The 21,633-nt window shown below is 43.9% G+C and overlaps 1 protein-coding gene across 7 annotated transcripts in view; it reads left to right on the forward strand.

Annotated features, from left to right (window-relative positions):
• The window catches only part of syne1b (spectrin repeat containing, nuclear envelope 1b), a 264,424-nt gene that overhangs the window by 204,616 nt on the left and 38,175 nt on the right, over positions 1-21,633 (forward strand). For all 7 annotated transcript variants that reach the window (XM_057858502.1, XM_057858499.1, XM_057858501.1 and 4 more), the window contains 11 exons: positions 1,337-1,513; positions 1,573-1,728; positions 1,799-1,954; positions 6,631-6,801; positions 6,878-7,011; positions 9,580-9,784; positions 9,868-10,050; positions 13,044-13,190; positions 13,270-13,424; positions 15,335-15,482; positions 15,552-15,646. In XM_057858502.1, coding sequence (XP_057714485.1) covers positions 1,337-1,513; positions 1,573-1,728; positions 1,799-1,954; positions 6,631-6,801; positions 6,878-7,011; positions 9,580-9,784; positions 9,868-10,050; positions 13,044-13,190; positions 13,270-13,424; positions 15,335-15,482; positions 15,552-15,646 — 1,727 coding nt within the window. The remainder of the gene's footprint in view (positions 1-1,336; positions 1,514-1,572; positions 1,729-1,798; positions 1,955-6,630; positions 6,802-6,877; positions 7,012-9,579; positions 9,785-9,867; positions 10,051-13,043; positions 13,191-13,269; positions 13,425-15,334; positions 15,483-15,551; positions 15,647-21,633) is intronic.

Raw genomic sequence — 21,633 nt, forward strand, 5'->3', positions numbered from 1 at the left:
TCCCTGAATTGTTTTTAAATATGGACGTAAAACAGTATCGATTCTATTTTAAAAGAGCAAAGAACTGGACAGTTAGCATTTATTTTACATAAATATTGCGAACTATGATGCTAGTCAGTAAGCAAATTAGCGGTCGCCATATCACAAACAAAAACCTTTTTCCGTTGAAAATTCTTGTGAATAAATGCTTAAATCCCTGAATTCTTGATAGATATGAACGCAAAACAGTCTCGATTCTTAGTTTAAAACAAAAAAACGGGCAGTTAGCATTTATTTTACGTAAATATTGCAAATTATGGCGACAATGCCGTAGCGAGTAATTTTTTACATTGATTTTTTTCACAACGTTTTTAAATGCATGCATGGTATGAAAAATATAATATTTACCTTGAATTCTTGAAGCAAATCACCCCTGAGACAATCCTTCCTGTTTGTATGAGGTACAGCTTTCGTATTTTTCAACCTAAATCCGGCGTTGGATCGCTCCATGTGTTGGAGAAAAACTGCAACCGACTTCGACTGACTGAAGTGGAGTGTGGGACGGCCCCTTACTGGAAGGCGTGGCGCATTGTCTGGGGACTGTGTCCCGTCAATATCATTATGAAGTCTATGGCTATTGATTTTCATCTTATGATTTTTGACACAGCAAACTCCCTCGAACAGAAAGTCAGCCAGAAAGTACAAGCAATGCCCCAAAATCAGCAGAAAGTGATTGACCTGTAAGTGCCACAAAACCAACAAGAAGTGATCAATAAAGCGGAAGTGACCCACAAATACCCTCCAACCAACAGCAAATGATCTAAACAATACAGGAACTGACTCGGGAATGCCCCCGAATCAACTGAAATTGACCCATAAGTGCCATAAAACCAATAAGAAGTGACTTGAAATTCAATACTAAGCCACCTAAAAATGTCCCTAAATCTACTGGAAGTGGCCAATAAACCTGAAGTGACTCACAAATACCCCAAAATCAACATGAAGTGATCTAAATGATAAAGGAAGTAACCTAGGAATGCAGAAAGTGACCCAAAATCAACAGAAATTGAACCATAAGTGCCACAAAACCAACAAGAAGTGACGCAGAATGCCCTCAAATCAACAAGAAGTGACCCAAAATTAACAGAAAGGGAGTAAAAATGAATAAAATGGCCCCAATATGAAGAGGAAGTGACCCGGGAACGCCCTGAAATCACCAGGAAAGGATTCGGAATGAACAGAATGGCCTAAAGTGAACAGGAATTGGCTCAACATTAACAGGAAGTCACTGAACCAAAAACACCCCAAGCAAATAGGAAGTGAGCAAGGTTTTTCTAATTTCCCTTGTTGTTTTCAGTGCTTAAGGGTGGATTTAAGCTGCAAGCAGTTGACGGTGGACTACGTCAACCAGTCGGTGCCGCACCTGAGCGCTCGCGACGCAGAGAGCAAGCGCAGTGACAAGACTGATTTCGCCGAGCGTCTGGGCACCATGAACAGGCGCTGGCAGATCTTACAGGGCCGGATCAACCAGCAGGTGAGGACCTCCAATGTCCGTCGCCTTGAATCGTAGATGACGGAGCGTTTTTTCCCTAGATCCAATTCCTGGAGAACCTGCTGCAGATGTGGCTGGAGTACGAGAGTAGCGTTCAGAACCTCAAGTCCTGGATGGGAACTCAAGAAGAACGGATGAAGAGGAAACACGGGACAGAGGACCCGATTTCGGTGCAGAACGCGCTGAAGGACTGTCAGGTATGCGGCGGTTTGGGACTTGCTCCCCGAAATTCCTATGAGACATTTGCGCTTGAAATTTATCTTGCAGGAAATGGAGGAGCTTCTCAAGAGCAAAGGAACAGAACTGGAGCGGGTGGAGGAGCAGGGTTGTGCTCTTGTCCAGAACAAAACCGACGAGGCCTGCGCTATCGTCATGGAGACACTCCAAGGCGTCAACCACACCTGGGCCAACCTGAATCACCTGGTAGCTTTATTCCATTGGTCTTTCTTTCATCACTCGTCTTTCTTCGATGTCCTCTTTGTCAGAAGCTCTTGTCACAAAAGATTAGGTCTTAAAAAAACTAGATAGTAAATATGTTTCATCCCTGCTGACCGCCAGAGGCGGTGCTAAAGATCACTGAATGATCCCTCCGTGCATTCTCAGTACGAATAGTACTAAGAGTAGTACTAAAAGTCACCCGTGACTCCCGGAAAAGACACAAATTCTGGTGACATCTGAGTTCCTGTCCTTATAGAACGTTCTTGCGTAAGCACGAGGATTCTGAATGACGGAACGAGAAAGAATTGCGGACGAAGCCTACTCGGCAAGCGCAGAACAGTTAGCGTAAATAGGCAAGACCACGAGTGCAGCAAGCTGAGGGGAGGATGCCCCAACCCTGAAATGCCAGCAAATCAACAGGAATTGCCCCCCTGAAATGCCCCCAAATCAATAGGAAGTGACCCGATATCAAAGGCGTGACCCCGAACTGCCCGAATTGCAAAAAAAGACCCCAGATCAACAGGAAGTGACATAAAAAACAACCAGAGGTGACCCTGAAATGCCCCCAAATCAACAGGTGACCCAATATAAACAGGAAGAGACCCCTTTATGTCCCCATATCAATAGGAAGTGTTGGAATTTGGTCTTTTAGCCAAATTCCATGCATTCACCTTAGTTTTAACCCCTTGTACTGACTCCATTTTAAAAGCTGGAAAAAGGCTCACCTCAAGACACACCAAACACAAGTTGACAATTTTTTCCAAGTTGACAACGATCAGCCAGCAAGGCAAAAACCCAGACCCAGACAGAGAGGAAGGCTGGATAAAGGGTCAACAATCAACAGGTAAAAAAGATTCCTGAAAAGTACAACGCCTAACTAGAAAGTTCCATCTTTTAAAGGAGTTTGTGAGGCGGGCTGTAGGATGAAAAAGGGTGTGTTCGGGCGTTGTTTAGTGTTATGGCCTTATGCGGATTGGACAAGGGGTTCGTGCATCACCATTGTCAGGGCAATGAGAGTTTAGGATTTTGCCAGCCTCAGCGCCACATTATTGCTCAGTGTCAAATCTAAGACGTTGAGTCCATCTGTTATCGGACGTTCCTTGTGGTAGAAGAGGATGTCCTTCTATTGTTTTGCACTGTCCATTGTTCGTCACCAGAAGAGTTGATGCTGGGATTTTGAGGTCTTCTTCACCTAACAGACGTGGGCTGGTAGGCGAGACTTTTCAGCCATCACCTGCTTTTGTCACTCAGTCAGCTCCATGATATAACGCTCAGTCAGCTGCTTGACGCGTGCGTTAGGTCCCCCAGCCAGCACAATTCCCAGGTGGTCAGCTTCCGCAGTCAGCACAACATCCTGTAGTTGTCCTTCTCCTTGGGTACCTTCTCCGCAGATATCAATCACACACACACACACACACAGGCTTTTGTCCGCCTTAACCATTCATCCAGGCTCTTGTAACATGTGGTAGGTAGGATGAGTGCATAAAAGTAACAAAATAAGGGAGAAGCTACCACTTATGCACATTTATTAACAAAAATAAATAAATCTACTTTGGATACTCGCCCCTCGGGAGCTCAGAGGTTCGCACACACGCGATCCCAGATGAACTCCAACACAAAAGTAAGCAGCAACAGAAGAAGAATATATTCAATATAAATAAAGCAGCGCCACTGTGTGGTGGATGTGGGGAAGAACACCATTTAAGGAGGTGACTGTTACAGTCTACACTAGAAAAGATCATTTTCTCCAGTGTATTTTTTTCCAACTATTTTTATACCTGTCCACTTACATTTAAGGTGCATTTGAGAACCGCCCCCCCCAACCCCCCGCAAACCAGGCATGCGTAGAAAGGAGCAGCCTCATATGTTACGTCATCGTCCGCGCAGTTTACCTCTGAACCAGAAACTCATTACTCGCCGGCGGCAAATTTTTAAATTACTACACCTTCTAGACCAGGGGTCTCCAAACCGGTCCTCAAGGGCCGCAGTGGGTCCTGGTTTTTGTTCCAACCTATCGAGTACCGACAGTTTCACCGATGAACTTTCTATTAAAACAAGCAGCACCTGACTGCAATCAACTGATTACACTTGTAAGACACCAGATTGGTGCAAAGGTGTCGCCTGTTTTGTTGAAATTAAATCCTGCACCCACTGCGGCCCCATGTGGAATAATTTGGAGACCACTGTTCTAGACTGTCATGATTCTGTGATCACTGTTTTTTTCGTGAACGCAATTGAACGCATCACGCAGGAGCAAGAGTGAAGGGAGAGCACGCTCAACTTTTACGAGCAGTCGCCGAGTTGTGATTGAAATACGTCAATCTTTAGAAAACAACGAAAGCTTGACATGGTTACTTGGGATGTAACAATCGATGCTCAGTTGTGCTCTCACCACTTGGAAAATATCATATAGAAGCATATGGTGTGGCGCTGCGTATACAGTATTTCCTGGAAGCCGCAACCAGGAGTGCTTGTGCATAACAGTGGCGATCCTGGAAGTGGCGACAGTCGTGGAAAAAAACTGATCGCGTGCCTCTTTGACTGGGGGTACCACGCAGGTCAGTTTTCGGGGTTTAATTTTCTTCTACACACTCATGTTCGGTCGGCATTGAGTTGGGATGGGCCAGCTCCGCAGCTGGGTAATCGGAGACAACGCGGGAGACGAGCTCTGTAAAAAATAAAAAATGCTTATTTCTGCGTCATCAGCGATGGGAGGACCACAAATGGCCACTGAATTGAAGCATATTATTTAGATGTAGTTTAAAGGTTTAAGACAAATGTGTGGAAAAGAAAAGAGCAGGAACGCTGCGTCATGATCGTCCGCCTCCATATTACGATGCTGTCATGCCGCACTAAAAATGGCGACGGCATGTCATCACTCCGATTGTTGTACGGAGACAGCAGTCCATATTAAGCAGCGGGTAATATTACCCGCCTACATTATCCGTCTAACAACTAATTCAGGTATTAGGCATACGAGTGTAGCCAACATGCCGTATAGTCCAACCAACTACACGTTTAAGGCCATTATCTGTCCTAGTGTAGATGTAGCCTCATACTTCAAATACATTCTACTTGTTTTCTTAGACTATGATTTAAATGCTATTTATTTTACTGGGTGGGATCGAGTAATATAAACAGTCAAACAGTCAATGCAAGAAAAAACTGTTGTTGTAACAGTTGTAAAGCACTTTGAGGGCCTGTCAGGTTTTTGTAAAGGGCTATAGAAATATGATTGATTGATTGATTGATTGATTGATTGATTGATTGATTGATTGATTGATTGATTGATTGATTGATTGAATGATTGAAAAAATACTCTTTTCCCTTGGAAGTGACCCAATATGAACAGAAAGTTGCCCTGAAATGCCCAAAAATCAAAATGAATTGACCCCTATATGTCCCCATATCAATAGGAAGTGACCCAATATGAACAGGAAGTTGCCCCGAAATGCCACAAAATCACCAGGAAGTGACAGGATATTAACAGGAAGAGACCCTAAAATGCCTTAAAGTCAACAAGAAGTGAGCTGATATCGCAGGCGGCAAAACGACCATTGCCAAACTCTCCAGAAATGGCATTTTCAGTCCTTCATAAACAGGTAGTCCCGAGGTTACGAACGATTTTCGTTCCTACGGTGGTGTAACCTGAATTTTGGCGTAAATTGGAATTAGCCCTTTAAGTAAATCTCAAAATAACTATCCTTAAAATCCAAAAGTATTGTATTTTGTTTAATGATGGAGGATACACTGACCTCATGTGGCAGCGTTGGGTTTGGCCAGACTGTCGCCATGTATGACTGAGAAGCAGACTCAGAAGCCTGACATGGATATAGGACAGGTGCGCTCTATCTTAAGGCTGTAAGTTGTTTCAGCTAATATATGCTTGTGAATGCATTTGGAATTAGGTTTAGAGCTACAGTTTATGGGGATACGTGTGAGCGATTTGCTATGAGAATTGTAAATACATTAGCATTTGTAGCATTTAAGCTAGCGGACTTTTATTTGGCAAATTAGGCTAATTTAATCTACTAAATTTACATGTTGATCAGACGAGATAGATGTTTGAACACCAATTGTTTTGTGTTTTATAGTTAAAATGCATGTCGTTTTGAACATAAGGGTACATATGTGTGTTACAGCTTTACAAATTGTCAAACGTGAAGGAAGTAAAAAGCTTGAAAACTACAATTGCCTTGTTTGCTGTTTGTAAAGCTGAACAACTTCACGTTTAGTGAGGACAGAACAAGTCATATTAATAAAGTAAATAAGATACTGTGAAGTGCACTAAGGTACTGTTTATGCAACAACAACAAAAAAACACTGGGGAATAAATGGAGGATGAGAGTCATTAAGCCGAAATCGCGTAAGTCAAGTACATCGTAGACCGGGGACTACCTATACCATGATTTATGACAAAGAATATCCTGAAATTCTACATTTTCCTACATTGACAAGTTGTCACGTTGTGAGGTAACCGAGAGGCATAGCTCCATCTAGTGTAAAAGCTGAGAGGTACAAGAGTACGGGGGCCGTATTGAAGCCTCTTGTGCCGTGTGCCAAATTCAATGATTTGTTCGTTTAATGCGAGTCGATCCAAACTGGGCGGTGAGCTTTTGTTTGGACAGCCCCGTCCTAAAGCATACACTACGTCCGTCCAGATCGTCCAGCTGAAGATCAGCCTGACATCGGCGTCGGCTCGGTGGAGTCTCTACAAATGCGCATTAGAGGAGATCAACGGTTACCTGACGGAGGGACGATATTCCTTGTCCCGCTTCCGCCTCCTCACCGGTTCGTTGGAGGCCGTTCAACAGCAGGTGCAAGGTCTCGAGGTAGGTGGAGAGCCTGGCTGGCATTATTTTGTACTGGAACGAGCGGCTCCGCTCACACCGGCGTCCGTCGGCGCAGAGTTTACGAGAAGAGCTGGAGAAGCAGGAGAGCAGTCTGAGGAAGTTGGCTGCCGTCACGCAGCAGCTGCTGAAAGAGTGTCACCCGTCTGTGTCGGATTCCCTCCATCGTGCCCTCGATGATGCCAACGCAAGGTTTGGAGCGCATTCAAAAGGTCCCGTATCAGATAGACGTCCAATCGTCCTTCTGCTGTGAATTTCGATGAGTTTATCGCAAATTGACGTCCAATCCATTTCAAGTGGAAGGGTGGCAGCGAATGGATCGGATGTCTACAAGTGACAAACTCCTTGGAATTCACAGCAAAAGAATGAAAAGAGCGGTCATTGCCACGAGCGAAAGGGCGGCTACGTCCCTATCAAAGTCAATAGAGTCCATTGCCATTCAAATCAGGTTAAGATGTGATGATTTCTCAACTGATTTTTTTAAGATTATTTTGTCAGTGTCAAGGCATCTGCTATTTACTCACCATCTGCCATTGACTTAGCAACAGGAAGTGACCTGTTAATGTCCCTAAATTACCAGAAAGGAATTCAAATTGGCCCAACACATGAAGTCGTTGGGTGCCGTTGACAGCGCGAGACGTCCAATCCAATTGAAGGGTTGTATAGATTCCCAAAGACGTACTGTTCAGCCAAAAACTTTCTATTGAGCCAAATTTCCCATTGATTTCCAACAGCCCTATTCGCCAGCCCGCCATTCATTTCAATAGCACAAAACTTCCATTCAATCCAATGAAGGAACACCCTCCCTCACGCTTCAAATGGATTGGACTACTAGTGAAAAAACTCATTGCAGTTCACAGCAGAAGGTTGATTAGACGCCAGACGATTGGACGTCTACTGGCGACTCCTAGATCTTGAAAGAGTACATAGTACGCAGCATCGGCGCGTTATTTCTTAGTACTCCCCAATACCGATGATGTCATTTGAGAAGCGTTAGCAATGGTTCGTCGATGAAAAACTAGCAGTAATACTAAAAGTCAATACTTTGCTCGAGCGCTGATGAGCAGACTGGGAAACATCTGTAAAAGTTTGAAGATGGCTTCATTCGAGAAGCCGACCAGAACCCTTGGTCCGCTCTTAGACAAATATGAAGTAACTTCTCAGGGTTTGGCTTCCAATGCTCCTCAGTAGGGATGGGCATCAAGCATCGATGGGATCCAGGACTAAGACTCCGGTTCTCCCGAAACCATTCAAATTTTTAAATTTCGATTCCAAGTTTCGATGCCCTGAAAACCACGAAGAAGCCACATGAAGACTAGCTCCATCATCCATCCATCCATCCATCCATCCATCTTCAACCACCTATCCGGAGTCATGTCGCGGGGGCAGCAGTTTTCAGGGATCCCCACACTTCCCTTTCCCTGGCCACATCAAGCTAGCTAGCTAGCTAGCTCTGACTGGGGGGTCCTGCGGCGCTCCCAAGCCAGTGTCTAGATATAATCCCTCCACCTGGTTCTGGGCCTGCCCCGAGGTCTTCTCCCAGCTGGAAATGTGAGGAACACCTCCCTAGGGAGGCGCCCTGGTGGCATCCGCACCAGATGCCCGAACCACCTCAAATGACTCCTTTCTACATGAAGGAGCAGCGGCTTGACTCTGAACCTCTCGCGAATAGCAGCGTTTCTCATCCTGTCTCTATGTGAGACACCAGCTACCCTTCCTGAGAAAGACCATTTCGGCCACTTGTACCCGTGATCTTGTCCTTTCGGTCATGACCTATCGTTCATGACCATAGGTGAGGGTAAGAACGAAAATCGAACGGTAGATGGAGAGCTTTGCCTCTCGGCTCAGCTCCCTCTTCTTTGCAACAGTGCAATAAAGTTCCATTATGAGCAAATCATATGAAGTGGCTAATATAGCTTACCACAAAAATGTGGTGCTTTGCTTGACATAAATGACAACAAAGTAACAGAATAAACACACCAAAATGATATTAGACCCTCTGTTAAAACGTGCAAACTTACAGATTTTGTTTATCAAGGGTTCCCAATGATGTGTAGTGCAGAGGAGATGTGTAGTGTCTGTACACCTCAAGGTTTCTTTTCCAACTCAAGTAACAAGTTCCTTTTGCCTGCTGCTTCCAGTAAGTCACCACTAGGGGAAGCCAAGCGCACAGAGCAAAACCAAAGAAAAACTGAAAAGTCCTGAGTTACAATAGTGATATCTTGCGGACGGATGAACAATATATCAGTTTAGAAAGAAATCAAACTTAAAAAGTAGTCAACTTAAGCTCAAGGGACAGACTAACATCTGCAAGATGTCAGCCCATAACTAACTTGTAGAAATACCACCTAAAACAAATGATGCAATACAAAAAATGCCTGAAGCATAAGACACTCTAAAACATAGGCAAAATAATACAGTATGTGTAAATGTTTTCTCCATGAGCTTTTGAAAAATAAACATCTTTGTGAAAGAATACTCCTGTGGAAAGAAACTTCGTCATATTCAAGTTCAAAGATTGATATTTATATACGAGTTAAAAATAGCCCTGTGAAAAGTTCATAGCAAAGTTAATTGAAAGTTCATATAATGTAAATTATAATCAAGGAATTAAGAAATTGATACAAACAATGCATTTTTTTTTTTTTTGCCCCTGAATTTTTGGGATTATTCATTTGGAATTATTTGGAACCGGAATGGAAACGCGGAATCAGAACCGGAATCGTTCAAATTTAAACGATGCCCAACCCTACTCTTCAGATGGTCCGCTCTTCTGGACGAAATATCAGAGCGTCTGAGGAGCGCCAAAGCTCTCCGGCAACTGTGGGAGAGCTACGAGGACCTCCGCCAGCAGATTTCCACCAGTGTTCTTCTCCAGGAAGAGAAAACCGAGCGGCTCCTCGAGATGGCGTGTGGTGAGGATGTGGCTGACGAGCACGTGAGCGCCTGGATTCGGCGACGCGACGTGAGGACGTTTTCCGCTGGAGAGACGTTTTTTCAAAGGAGGAGAATGGTCCCAAACTCTGTTTTTTGTTTCGGGCGCGACAGGAGCTTCTCCGTTCCCATGTCCCGGCGCGGGCTTCCTTGCAGGTTCTCCGTGAGCTCGGAGAACAGCTGAAGCGGCAGGTGGACGCGCCGACCGCCTCCTCCGTTCAGTCAGACCACCTGGCGCTTTCTCAGCGCTTGGCTGCGCTCGAGCGAGCGCTCGACAGACAACTCGTCACGCTGCAGGTACGGAAGCTCTCTCAGGTAAAATAGATCAGATTTTTAAAATGGATTTATTTTGGAAATACTGTAGCGTCCGATCCATTTGGAGCGGGAGGGCGTTCGCTCGATCGAATGGCAGTGAATGAGCTAAGGCAGAGGTGGGCAAACTATTCCACAAAGGGCCGCAGTGGGTGCAGGTTTTTGTTGCAATCCATTAAGAGGACACATTTTCACCAATCTGCTGTTTTACAAGTGCAATCAGTCGGTTGCAGTCAGGTGCTTCTCATTTCTGCTGAAACCTCATTGGTTATACTATCTGTGCTGGGTCAGTTGGAACAAAGACCAGGACCCACTGCGGCCCTCGAGGACCGGTTTGCCCACCCCTGAGCTAAGGGGTACTAACAGCAAAACAATCGAAAGGTTTAAGGATGTTACAACAATAAAATAAACAGCAAAGCGATGTACCATATGATTTGTATCATCAAAACGATATCAATTCTATAACAATTTGTTGAATAGAATAGAATAGAATAGAATAGAATAGAATAGAATAGCCCTTTATTGTCATTATACAGTTATAGAATGAAATTGTGGAGCATCTCCCTTTACAGTGCAGGACAAGTAAAAATCTCAAAAGTGACTTGCAAGAATAAAGTATAAAATCTAAATAAATGTAAAATGTGTATGAGGTTGTCCTATGTTCAAGCAGTGCAAATAACTGAAGTAGCAGCAGTTGACAGTGAAGGCATTGACTATTGCACATTAATATTGCACCTAAATAAGTATTGCACATAGAAGATGTGTGAATAGAAGTTAAGTAGTAGCAGTTGACAGTGAGGCATTGAATATTGCACGTAGTAAGTATTGCACATAGTAGCAGTTGACAGTGAGGCATTGAATACTGCACGTAGTAAGTATTGCACATAGTATATTGCATGTAAATGAATATTGGACATTGGGTGATGTGGTGTTACATATGGTTGTTCAGCGTGGAGATGGCTTTAGCAAAGAAACTGTTCCTCAGTCTGTTTGTTCTTGCTTTTAAACACCTATAGCATCTCCCAGAGGGGAGCAGATCAAACAGCTGGAAACCAGGATGTGAGCTGTCCTTGAGGATGTTTAGAGCTCTGCTGAGGCACTGGGAGGAGTAGATGTCCACCAGGGAGCGGAGAGGACAGCTAATGATCCTCTGCGCTGCCTTGACTGTCATCTGAAGCCTCTCCCTGTCTGCAGCAGTGCAGCTCCCGTACCAGGTGGAAATGCAGTATGTTAGCAGGCTCTCATTGGATGAGTGATAAAAGGCCAGCAGCAGCTTCCTATCCAGCTTGTTCTTCCTGAAGACTCGCAGGAAGTGCAGTCGCTGCTGAGATTCCTTTATGATAGCTGTTATGTTTGCTGTCCATGCGAGGTCATCTGAGATCTGGACTCCCAAGAACCTGAAGGTGTGGACACTCTCCACACACATGGCGGGTCGGTACTGTTCCTCCTGAAGTCCTTGTCTTTGGTTTGGTGGTGTTCAGGGCCAGGTTGTTGTCTAGCACCAGGCTGAGAGTTTGTGGACTTTCTCTCTGTAGGGTGCCTCATCTTCCAGTGAGATTAGTCCAATCACTGTGGTGTCATCAGCAAACTTGACTAGCTTGCTCCTGTGGATTGGACAGCAGTCGTAGGTGTAGAGGCAGGACAGGAGGGGGCTCAGCACGCAGCCCTGTGGTGAGCTGGTGCTTAGTGTGCGAGTGGAAGAATGGTAGGGGCAAAGCAGGGCCGGCCCAGCCTATATGCAGACTATGCAGCTGCTTAGGGCCCCTGACCACTAGGGGGCCTCCCAATCTGGAAATTGTTTAATTTATATTCTATTTTGTGTACTACAGTTTGCTTTATTTGACTTCTGTGAGTTTTGATACTTAATTTCAAGCTTAAAAAATAAGTTCTTCCTTAACTTCCCTCTTTTAGAAAAAGGTTTGGCGCTATCTACTGTAGGTACTGACAATCATTTGGGGAGAGAAGTTTGAAGTATGCAGTGCAACAAAATCTGATTAATATACAAAATATGGACTTTTGGGTTTGATTGCTTGTATGGGTTTTACAGTACACTGTGACGAAATGGTGTGCCAAAAATATGGGCCCCTTGGCATTGTTTTGCTTAGGGCCCCCAAATGGCCTAGGGCCAAGTCTCACAGTCTGGGTCTGTTGGACAAGAGGTCCTTGATTCAGAAGCATGTGAGGAAAGGGAGGCCCAGGATCTCCAGCTTTGTAATGAGAATGTCCGGGATGATGGTGTTAAATGCAGAACTATTTTCCACAAAGAGCATCCTGGCATAGCTCTGCTGCTGTTCCAGGTGACTCGGAACACCACAGCTATGGTGATGGCATCTTCTGTGGATCGGTTTGTGAGGGGTAGACTGTCATTGATGTGCCAGAGAACCAGCCTCTCGAAGCACTTCATAATTATTGGGATGAGGGCAACAGGGCGCGAGTCATTTGGGCCAGATACTGGTGTCTTTTTGGGGACCGGGATGATGGCAGCGGATTTCAGGCAGGTTGGGATGACTGCTTGGGACAGGGAGAGATTGAAGATCCTACAGAAGATGTGGGACAGCTGGTCTGCACATGCTCTGAGTACCTTCCCTGGTACTATGTCTGGCCAGGCAGCCTTCCTGGGGTTCATTGACTGTAAGACATGCCCCACATGAATGGTGAATAGTGGGGGTGCTGAGTCCTGAGAGAGGTGGGGGCAGGGCTTAAGAGAAGGACATGAATTGAAAACACCATTTTGTTATCTAATCATCACCGAATTGTCTTTGTGCTCTTCTGTCCAACTTCATTCCAAATTGTAGGAAACCTTTATTTATTTTTGGACTAAAACTTTTGCCTCATCATCGACTAAAACTAGACGAAGAACCCATTTTGAAATGGGACTATTTTGGTCCAAAAAGACTAAGACGAAAACGAAAAGGGCTGCCAAAAACAACAATGCGTATGGATAACTTTAATTTCTAATCTTGTCCCGCCCCCTCCAGACCGGCGTCCTGGACTATGAGACCTTCAACCGGCAGTTAAACGCTTTAGAGGGCCGGACGGCAGAAGCCGAGGAAGCTCTCGGGGTGCGGGATCCTGATGGCTCCGCCGACCCGACTCTCGTCCAAGAGCGCATGCGGGAGCTGGAGGTTTGCCCGGAAATCTGAACCGGTACTGGTCGGCCTGCCCGCGTGCACGCACGTGATGCCGGCGTATATCTCTCCGCAGGAATTGATGATGAAGTTCAGCGGAGCGGCACCGGAATTGGAGCGACTCAACGAACTGGGTTACCGGCTCCCGCTCAACGACGGCGAGATCAAACGCGTGCAGAACCTCAACAGAAACTGGACAGCGGCCTCGGCGCAGACTGCCGAGAGATTTAGGTCAGCAGCACAGTTTATAGAGCACTCGTGAATCAATTCCAGAATTGGTTATTGGGGGCCAGAACCAGAGTTTATTTCTCCCTTTATTCATTTTGAATTCAACAAATCAACAGCAGGTGACCCAAAATCAACAGGAAGTGACCCATAGACTCCCCAAAACGACTGAGGAGTGCCCCGATATCAACAGGAAGTGACCTGTGACTGTCCCAAAAGTATTGCTGCAATGATTAATGGATTAACTCGAGTATTCGATAAGAAAAAAAAGATTCGAATTAAATTTTGCTGCTTTGAGTATTTGTTTAATTAAAGTGGCGTTGTAATACTTTATTTTGAAAGTGTTTGCATTTAGTTTTATTGATTTGGGTGGATACACTGCCTTCTAGTCTGCCTGATTTCACATGGCTGAATCCAGGTGCTCCCTGTTAAGACCAACATAAGCTAAGTTTTTGTCAGAGCTAATGTTTTTTCAATGTATTTGTAATTTAGTTTATAGGTATATTTAGACTATTTTTGTGGAAATATGTGTCTGAACCATTTGTTAAGAGCATTGCTTTCACGCACACCGCTCCACAGGAAAGTCACGGACATGATACATACACGTGACCCGTGAAATCTCCTTGTCAGTCGACATGGGAAATTGTTTTCATGCACAAATGCTGCACAGTTAAATACTGCTATATTCCCGGTGTTTCAGAGTGTGTGAAAGGGGCTTAGCATTGTACTATAACATATTTATGTAAAATAAATGCTAACTACACATTTTTATTTGCTGTTAACCAAGAATCGAGACTGTTTTACATCCATCTCTATAAAGAATTCAGCGATTTAAGCATTTATTCACAAGAAATTTCAACGTAAAAAGCTCTTTGTGTTTCCACTCGGTCAGCTTTAACAGAGATAGGCCTCCTATTAATCGCCCCCGCGCCCTGTGTCCTGTCAACATTTTATGAAGTCAATGATCTAACAATAACTCAAGTGCTAATAAGTTTTTCCGAGACACAATACAAATGGACACTTAAGACACTAATTAGCAAAATCGCTAACTAGCCTGGTGCTCCATGCTAAGTAGAAGCGTCTCATCAAAAACTAATACAAACAATAAAATTGGCATCATTTACTCACCTCTGATGGACGCACACTGGATCTAACAAGTTCACAAAAGACAATCTAACTGAGGACACTTCGAAATATTTCTCAAGAAACCCAACAGCAGCAGTTGCAGCAGTAAACTCTCTCTCTCTCTCTCTTGCTCAAATCACTGGAGCGCGCGCAGCCTCACATTGCACACAAACAAGGACCCAAAATGAACTGCTCCTGGCTGCCGGAAAAAATCAATTACCAAATTAGTTGGCAATTATTTATTAATCGATTTCATTGATTAGTTGTTGCAGCCTTACCCAAAATCAACAGGAAATAACATAGTAACAACAAGTGACAAAGATATGCCCCCAAAATAAACAGGAAGTAACTTGATAACAACAGGATGTGACCTGGAAGTGCCCTAAAATGAACAAGAAGTGCTGCGATATTCACAGGAAGCGACTTCAATTGCCCTGAAATCAACAGGAAGCAACCTGATAACAGGAAGTGACTGAGAAATGCCCCAAAATTAGCAGAACGTGACTAAGAAATGCCCCCCTCACAAAATCAACAGCAGGTAACCCAATAAGAGTAGGAAATGACCCAGATGTGCCTCAAACTCAATAGGAAGTGACCCAATAACAACAGTAAGTGCGGTAACAGCACCCCCACACAAATAAACGTAATTAATTATGAATGCCTAGTATTTAAGTTTTTTAAAATGACCAAAAATGTGTTTCTGCTTGACTTTTGAGACTTCATATTTGAACTTACTGACTGGCACAAGCAGTATGTATCCAAAAAAATGTGTTTGATTTCCTTTTCCGCAGCAAACTGCAGTCCTTCCTGCTTCAGCGGCAAACCTTCTTGGAAAAGTGCGAGACCTGGATGGACTTCTTGGTCCAAACGGAGCACAATCTAGCCGTGGAAATCTCCGGCAACTACCAGAGTTTGACGGAGCAACAGAAGGCTCATGAGGTATGCGCTTCTTTCGCCGTTCTCTGGGGGCATGTCAAGCGTTTTCATCTGAGCTTTGCGCTATCGTAGTTGTTTCAGGCTGAGATGTTCAGCCGGCAGCAGATCCTCCACTCCATCATCAGTGACGGACAAAAGATGTTGGAACAAGGTCAAGTGGATGACAGGTAGGCTTAATGGCTTGGATTGTTCTTTAAACCAGGGGCGTCAAACGTAATTTTGGCCAAACAAGAAAGCGACCCAAAAATGCCCTCAATACCCAAAGGAAGTCACCCAATATCAACAGGATGGAGTGTTCTCACAGATTACTTGAAAAAGTAATTACTGATTACTGATTACTTTATTATCAAAGTAACTAAGTTATTTTAAAAGTAATTTATCAGTTACTTTTTACCATTTTTTTCCTCCCTTTACCGCCTCAACGTAAGAATGACAAGAGAAATATGTCATCGCATGTAATTGACTTTCTGATAATTGAATATAAAGGAGAAGATCAGATTTTTTCACACAAGGCTTAATCTTTAAGTTAGCGGAGGTTTAATTAGTCGATGGAGTTGATCTCAATTAGGGTTGTTTCAATCATGTTTTTTAGCTCCTGATCCGATCCCGATCGTTTTAGTTTGAGTATCTGCCGATCCCGATATTTCTCGATCCGATTGCTTTTTTTTACTCCCGATTCAATTCAAATCATTCCCGATAATTTTTCCCGATCATATACATTTTGGCAATGCATTAAGAAAAAAATGAATAAAACTCGGACGAATATATACATTCAACATACAGTACATACGTACTGTATTTGTTTATTATGACAATAAGTCCTCAAGATGGCATTTACATTATTAGCATTCTTTCTGTGAGAGGGATCCACGGATAGAAAGACTTGTGACTTTGTGTATTGTAACTAAATATTGCCATCTGGCGTATTTGTTGAGCTTTCAGTAAATGATACTGCAGGCTTGCCCCAATGCATGATGGGAAGTGAAACCATTATGGATAGAAAGACTTGTGACTTTGTGTATTGTAACTAAATATTTCCATCTAGTGTATTTGTTGAGCTTTTAGTAAATGCATGATGGGAAGTGAAACCATTATGGGAAATAAAACCATGACTGTGTATCCTGCTACCAATGGATCTATCTTCTCTGCTTTGGGAAATAACTTATGGTGTTAAGACAAAGCTCTATTGTTACCTTGCTTCCCCACATTGCTTCCCATGATATTAATAATCTCAGGGAGAGGGATTGTAAGATATTAGCCACTTGAAGAAAGGCTTTAAAGACTGCCAAAGTTTACTGTACTCATTTTTCACTGTCTCTTGTATCTCTATAAAAATATCGCGCGCACAATCCGGAAGGAAGGCGTACAAAAATGCGGTCAATTTGGCCATGAAACGAACGAACGGGTCACCTCACAGCATAAATGTACAACACAAATATGATGTAAACAATGCTTGCCGATGACTACCCGCCGTTGCAACGGCAAAGCTACGAAACGGCCGTGCATGTAGCGGCTCCAACCTATTGCTGGAACCCTAAGAATGAAGGAAAAATACGTTCATTCATGGACGCACACAGATCAGCATTCCGTCGCACATCTCAACAGGTGGCTGCACTCAGCTCGAATCTGCACCCGCGCTGGCACATGCCTTTCTCAGTCCCAAAACACTTTGCGCGTGTGACTCGAGACCAAAACAGGAAGCAACCTTTCTTACATTTTCTATTCAACATGCTCATCGTACATGACTACAATATTCTCCATTCTGCATACATTATGAGGCAATAACAAAACAGTAACACACAGACACTCAGGAAACTAACTTTAATTACTGCTTTGGAAAAATAAACGCGTTAGATTACTCATTACTGAAAGAAAGTAATCAGATTACAGTAACACGTTACTTAGTAACGAGTTAGTGACAACACTGACAGGAAGTCACCTGGAAATGCCCTGAAATCAACAAGAAGTGCCCAATGAACCTGAAGCGGGTCGGAAATGTCCCAAAACCAACAGAAAGTAACCCAAAATCAACAGGAAGTCACCTGGAAATGCCCTAAAATCACAAGTAATTGCCCAATGAACCGGAAGCAGCCTGAAATGCCCCAAAACTAAGGTTGCACCGATACCAGTATCGGCAGGGGGCGCCGATCCGGCCCGAATTGGTGGTATCGGTATCGACGAGTACCAACATTTAGGGCGCCGATACCATCTACTGGCATCATTTGAAAGCAAATATACTGTCCTCCCACGTGGGCTAACTTCCCAAATCATTACCTCTGTATGTCTTTGTCTCGAAATTACCACACGAAATTTACACCTTCGTCTTCAATATTGCAGATGAACACTACAACGCATATCCGCGATGTTACGCTGCTCATTTAACATGGTATTCACAAACGATTAGCATGCGTAAGCTAACGCTTGCTGTTGTAGCGCCGATGGGATCAGAAAGATTAAGACCGTGGGAGACTCAGCAAACTCATGGTTTCATGATGAACAATGAGTGGCAAATTAAGAGCGCCGTACTTCAAACTCGTCCTGTTTATGAAAGTCGATTGTAATATGCTGGTGTTGTGCAGCAATGAGCAGAAGTGACCTCTGTGGCCAGAAAACACTCAAGCGGCGCAGCGCGCACACTAGATATCATCAAATAGCAATCTAGATGTCCTTTGTTAGATCCCATGCCAACTCTCGCGCGCACACACTAGATATCATCAAACAGCAACCTAGACGTCCTAGTTAGATCCCATGCCATTAGCTGCGTGACCCCAGAGCGACGCGTAGTCCATAGACTACATTGATTAAATAGAAACCGCCATGACTGAATGGAAGTTAAGCAGGTCAAATCAACCCATACCAGTGACTATAGATAAGCTGCAAATACTGTTAATTCAGTACATGTTACAGATGGACTCGGACCACAAATAGGATGTTTAAATATTGCTGCTAAGAGAGCTGCAGCAATCAACAGTGTGACCCAATTTACAAAGAGTAAAAATTGTTCTCAGCACTTATATACAAATTTTTTCTTCAGATCAGTAAGAAGTAAGCACATAAGTATTATGCACTACAATGCTGTTATTTTTGCTTGTTAGCAAAAAATAAATAAATTTTAAAATAAATAAATAAATAAAAATAACAATAACAGTTGTATTTTCTGTTTCAGAGCATTAAATGTATTGAATTGTATCGAAAATCGTACCGAACCGTGACTTAACTGTAACGTTGCATCCGTTATACGCACACACACACACACACACACACACACACACACACACTGACATACATATATATATATGTTTTTTTTTTTTTTTTTTTTTTGCAAACAGAGTGGTATCGGAATGGTATCGGTATCGGCCGATACTGCACAGCCAGGTATCGGTATCGGGCCCAAAAAATGGTATCGGTGCAACACTACCCAAAACCAACAGAAAATAACTCGAAACTAACAGGAAGTCACCTGGAAATGCCCTGAAATCAACAGGAAGTTCCCAATGAACCATGAGCGGGTCGGAAATGCCCCAAAACCAACAGGAAGTGACCCGAAATCAACAAAAGTCACTGAAATTCCCCAAAATAAACAAGAAGTTCCCAATGAACTGAAAGTAGCCTGAAAATGCCCCAAAATCAAGTGACCTGAAATCAACACTAAGGCTAGATTCAGACCGCAGGTCTTAATGCATGAATCCGATTTTTTTCGTGTGCATCTGACTTTCCAACTCAAGTGATGCATTAACTTGACGGTCTGAAGTCTCATAGGAGTGGACCATTTCAAATCCGATCTGGGTGACTTTCGTATGTGATTTAAATCCAATCTCGACTCCCAAATCAGAATTCATGCAGCAATTATGTCAGCAAAGAGCGAGAGCAGCACGCAAAACGGCAGCGATGTAGCTGTTCATTAGCGCCTAGTTTGAACTCAGCTTTTACTACGCAGGAGACAGGCTTGACCACAGTCATAAAAAACTACAATGAAGAAAAGGATAAGCCTGATTATGCTTGGTTTGTTACTGTGCGCCAAATGAGCAATATTTCAGTATTGCTTACATAGCCTAGTCGGGGCAAATTGTCGCACACACTTACGGCTTATGTGCAGTGCTTAATTTGTAAATCATAATATGCCGGAACGCAAAGTACATATGAAAGTGCAGGGATGACGAGACAGACACCGGTTCCAGGAGCATACCCATAAAATCGTGCTGAAAACAACACACAAATCCCCACTTGCCATGCTGTGGGACTTACAAGCCTCAATTTCAAATAATATCCATGGTATAAATGTTATGACAACAATTTACAATTATTTAGGCTATACTCTGCACAGCACGGGAAGTTGCCCACATAACCACAGGTGGGACTTAGAGTAACGTACAGTCTATAGGCCGGGTTATACTTCCGCGTCAGACCTGCGCCGTCAAGGAACACCCGAGTTACGACCCTGCGCCGTAGCCTGACGCGCCTCTCGAATTTTCTAACCTTCGCGTCGCATAGACGCGTATGACGTGGCAGAAACGGACTGTGATTGGTCAGCTCAGACTGTTGTTTCCGGTTCAGCGCGAGATCACCTTCATTGTAGAATAGAATCAAACATTATTTTCTACACGCAAAAATGGACCAAGCCGACGCAAGTATCATCGAAGAGCAAGTCTCGTCAAGACATTATTGTGATTGCCAAATGGCAAGGTCGGCGATTGAGAAAAAAAAAAAAATGGAAGAACCACCGAGATGTGTGTGTTCAGAATCGAGTGGCCACAAGAAGCGGTGACCCAGTCGGCCAAAAACTGCCAACTTTTTATCACTTTATGTCGTATTTTTGGTTGGTGCGCTTCATTTATTTTGTACATATGTTTGCTGTGAGTCTGTGACTTATTTACGTGTCACACTTCAAGTACATGAAGAATAAAGCACAGATTTGGTGTCAAAAGATTTGTTTTGATCTTCAGTTTTCAATAACAAACAGTTTACACACGATACATCATCACTGATTGAGAGTGCCTCGGTGCTTTTTATGATAACGTTAAAATCAAGGCTCCCAACTCAGTTTAGGAAGTTCCATAGAAGCTAGAAATCTGCTATGGCTTCCCACTGGCTGGTTGTAGGACACGGCAAACAAATTGGGCTGGAGGCCTTTGCAGACCTTGAACGCAGTGCTCGACGCCAGTTTGAAGCTAGCCGCCACAGCTAGCTCTCGCCACCCGAGTCTAAAACTCTCTGTGCGGCATCAAAAGTCGGCCAGATCGCCTCGAAACCGTCTTCTGCGTCGCCTGCCCCTCAACATTTGTATGTTCAATATTTATTCAATGTTGATGAGCAGAATATTTACTTTCAAGAGTTCCATCTTGCATCGTTTACTTTTTCTCCCTTAAACTAGACTAAAGGAAGTCAACAAGCATGCCCCAAAACCGTACAAACATAACGCCACACCCCTCTAGTGGCTTGGCGGTGAATTACAGAGCAACACGTTCCTGCTGAGAAGAACTATCGAATGTCGAATGACGCCGTAGTCGCTGCGCCGTCAGCGCAACGCGGGAGTATAACTCAGGCTTAACTTGTAAAACAGTTTAAAAAATCTGAGATTACAATAAATAACACAAACCCATTCTTTTGCGAGTTTCATCCCCCCATGTCTTCTCTTGCGCCAAAGTTCCCACCGCCTTATAAATTGTGCAGCCCAAACCCGAATTTCCCATAAGGGTACTGGCCTGTTGCTCCGGTTGTTGGTGGTCCACCTGGCTGACTACTGGCGCTGTAACTGGCCCCCACTCCAGGTGGCGCTGAACCGGACCAGCTGCAGCCACGGTAGCATCCTCCTGCCCCGGCTTGGCTGGCTGTCCGTGAACCTGGCTAGCTGCTGCAGCGCTACCCTCCTGCTGTTAGCATGCCTCCTCCGTTAGTTAGCATGATCACTGAAGCTGCCCTCATCGCCAGTTGTTGCTTTTCTGACTCTTTTTGAAAAAAGACAGCAACCATGTTTTTGGCATGTTGAAATACCGTTTGATCCAGGCTGCGTGCTACTCAGACGCTCCAAATTTCCAAAGTTTTTTTTTTTTCTATGTCAGGTGCGCGATTTGGTAGTCCAGCTTCAGTGCATCAACAAATTTCCGACTCTTTCAAATGACGTTAAATTTTTATAATCAACATGCAACTCTTGGGA

This window comes from Corythoichthys intestinalis, chromosome 15 (genome assembly GCF_030265065.1).
Source record: "Corythoichthys intestinalis isolate RoL2023-P3 chromosome 15, ASM3026506v1, whole genome shotgun sequence".
Taxonomy (NCBI): Eukaryota; Metazoa; Chordata; class Actinopteri; order Syngnathiformes; family Syngnathidae; genus Corythoichthys; species Corythoichthys intestinalis.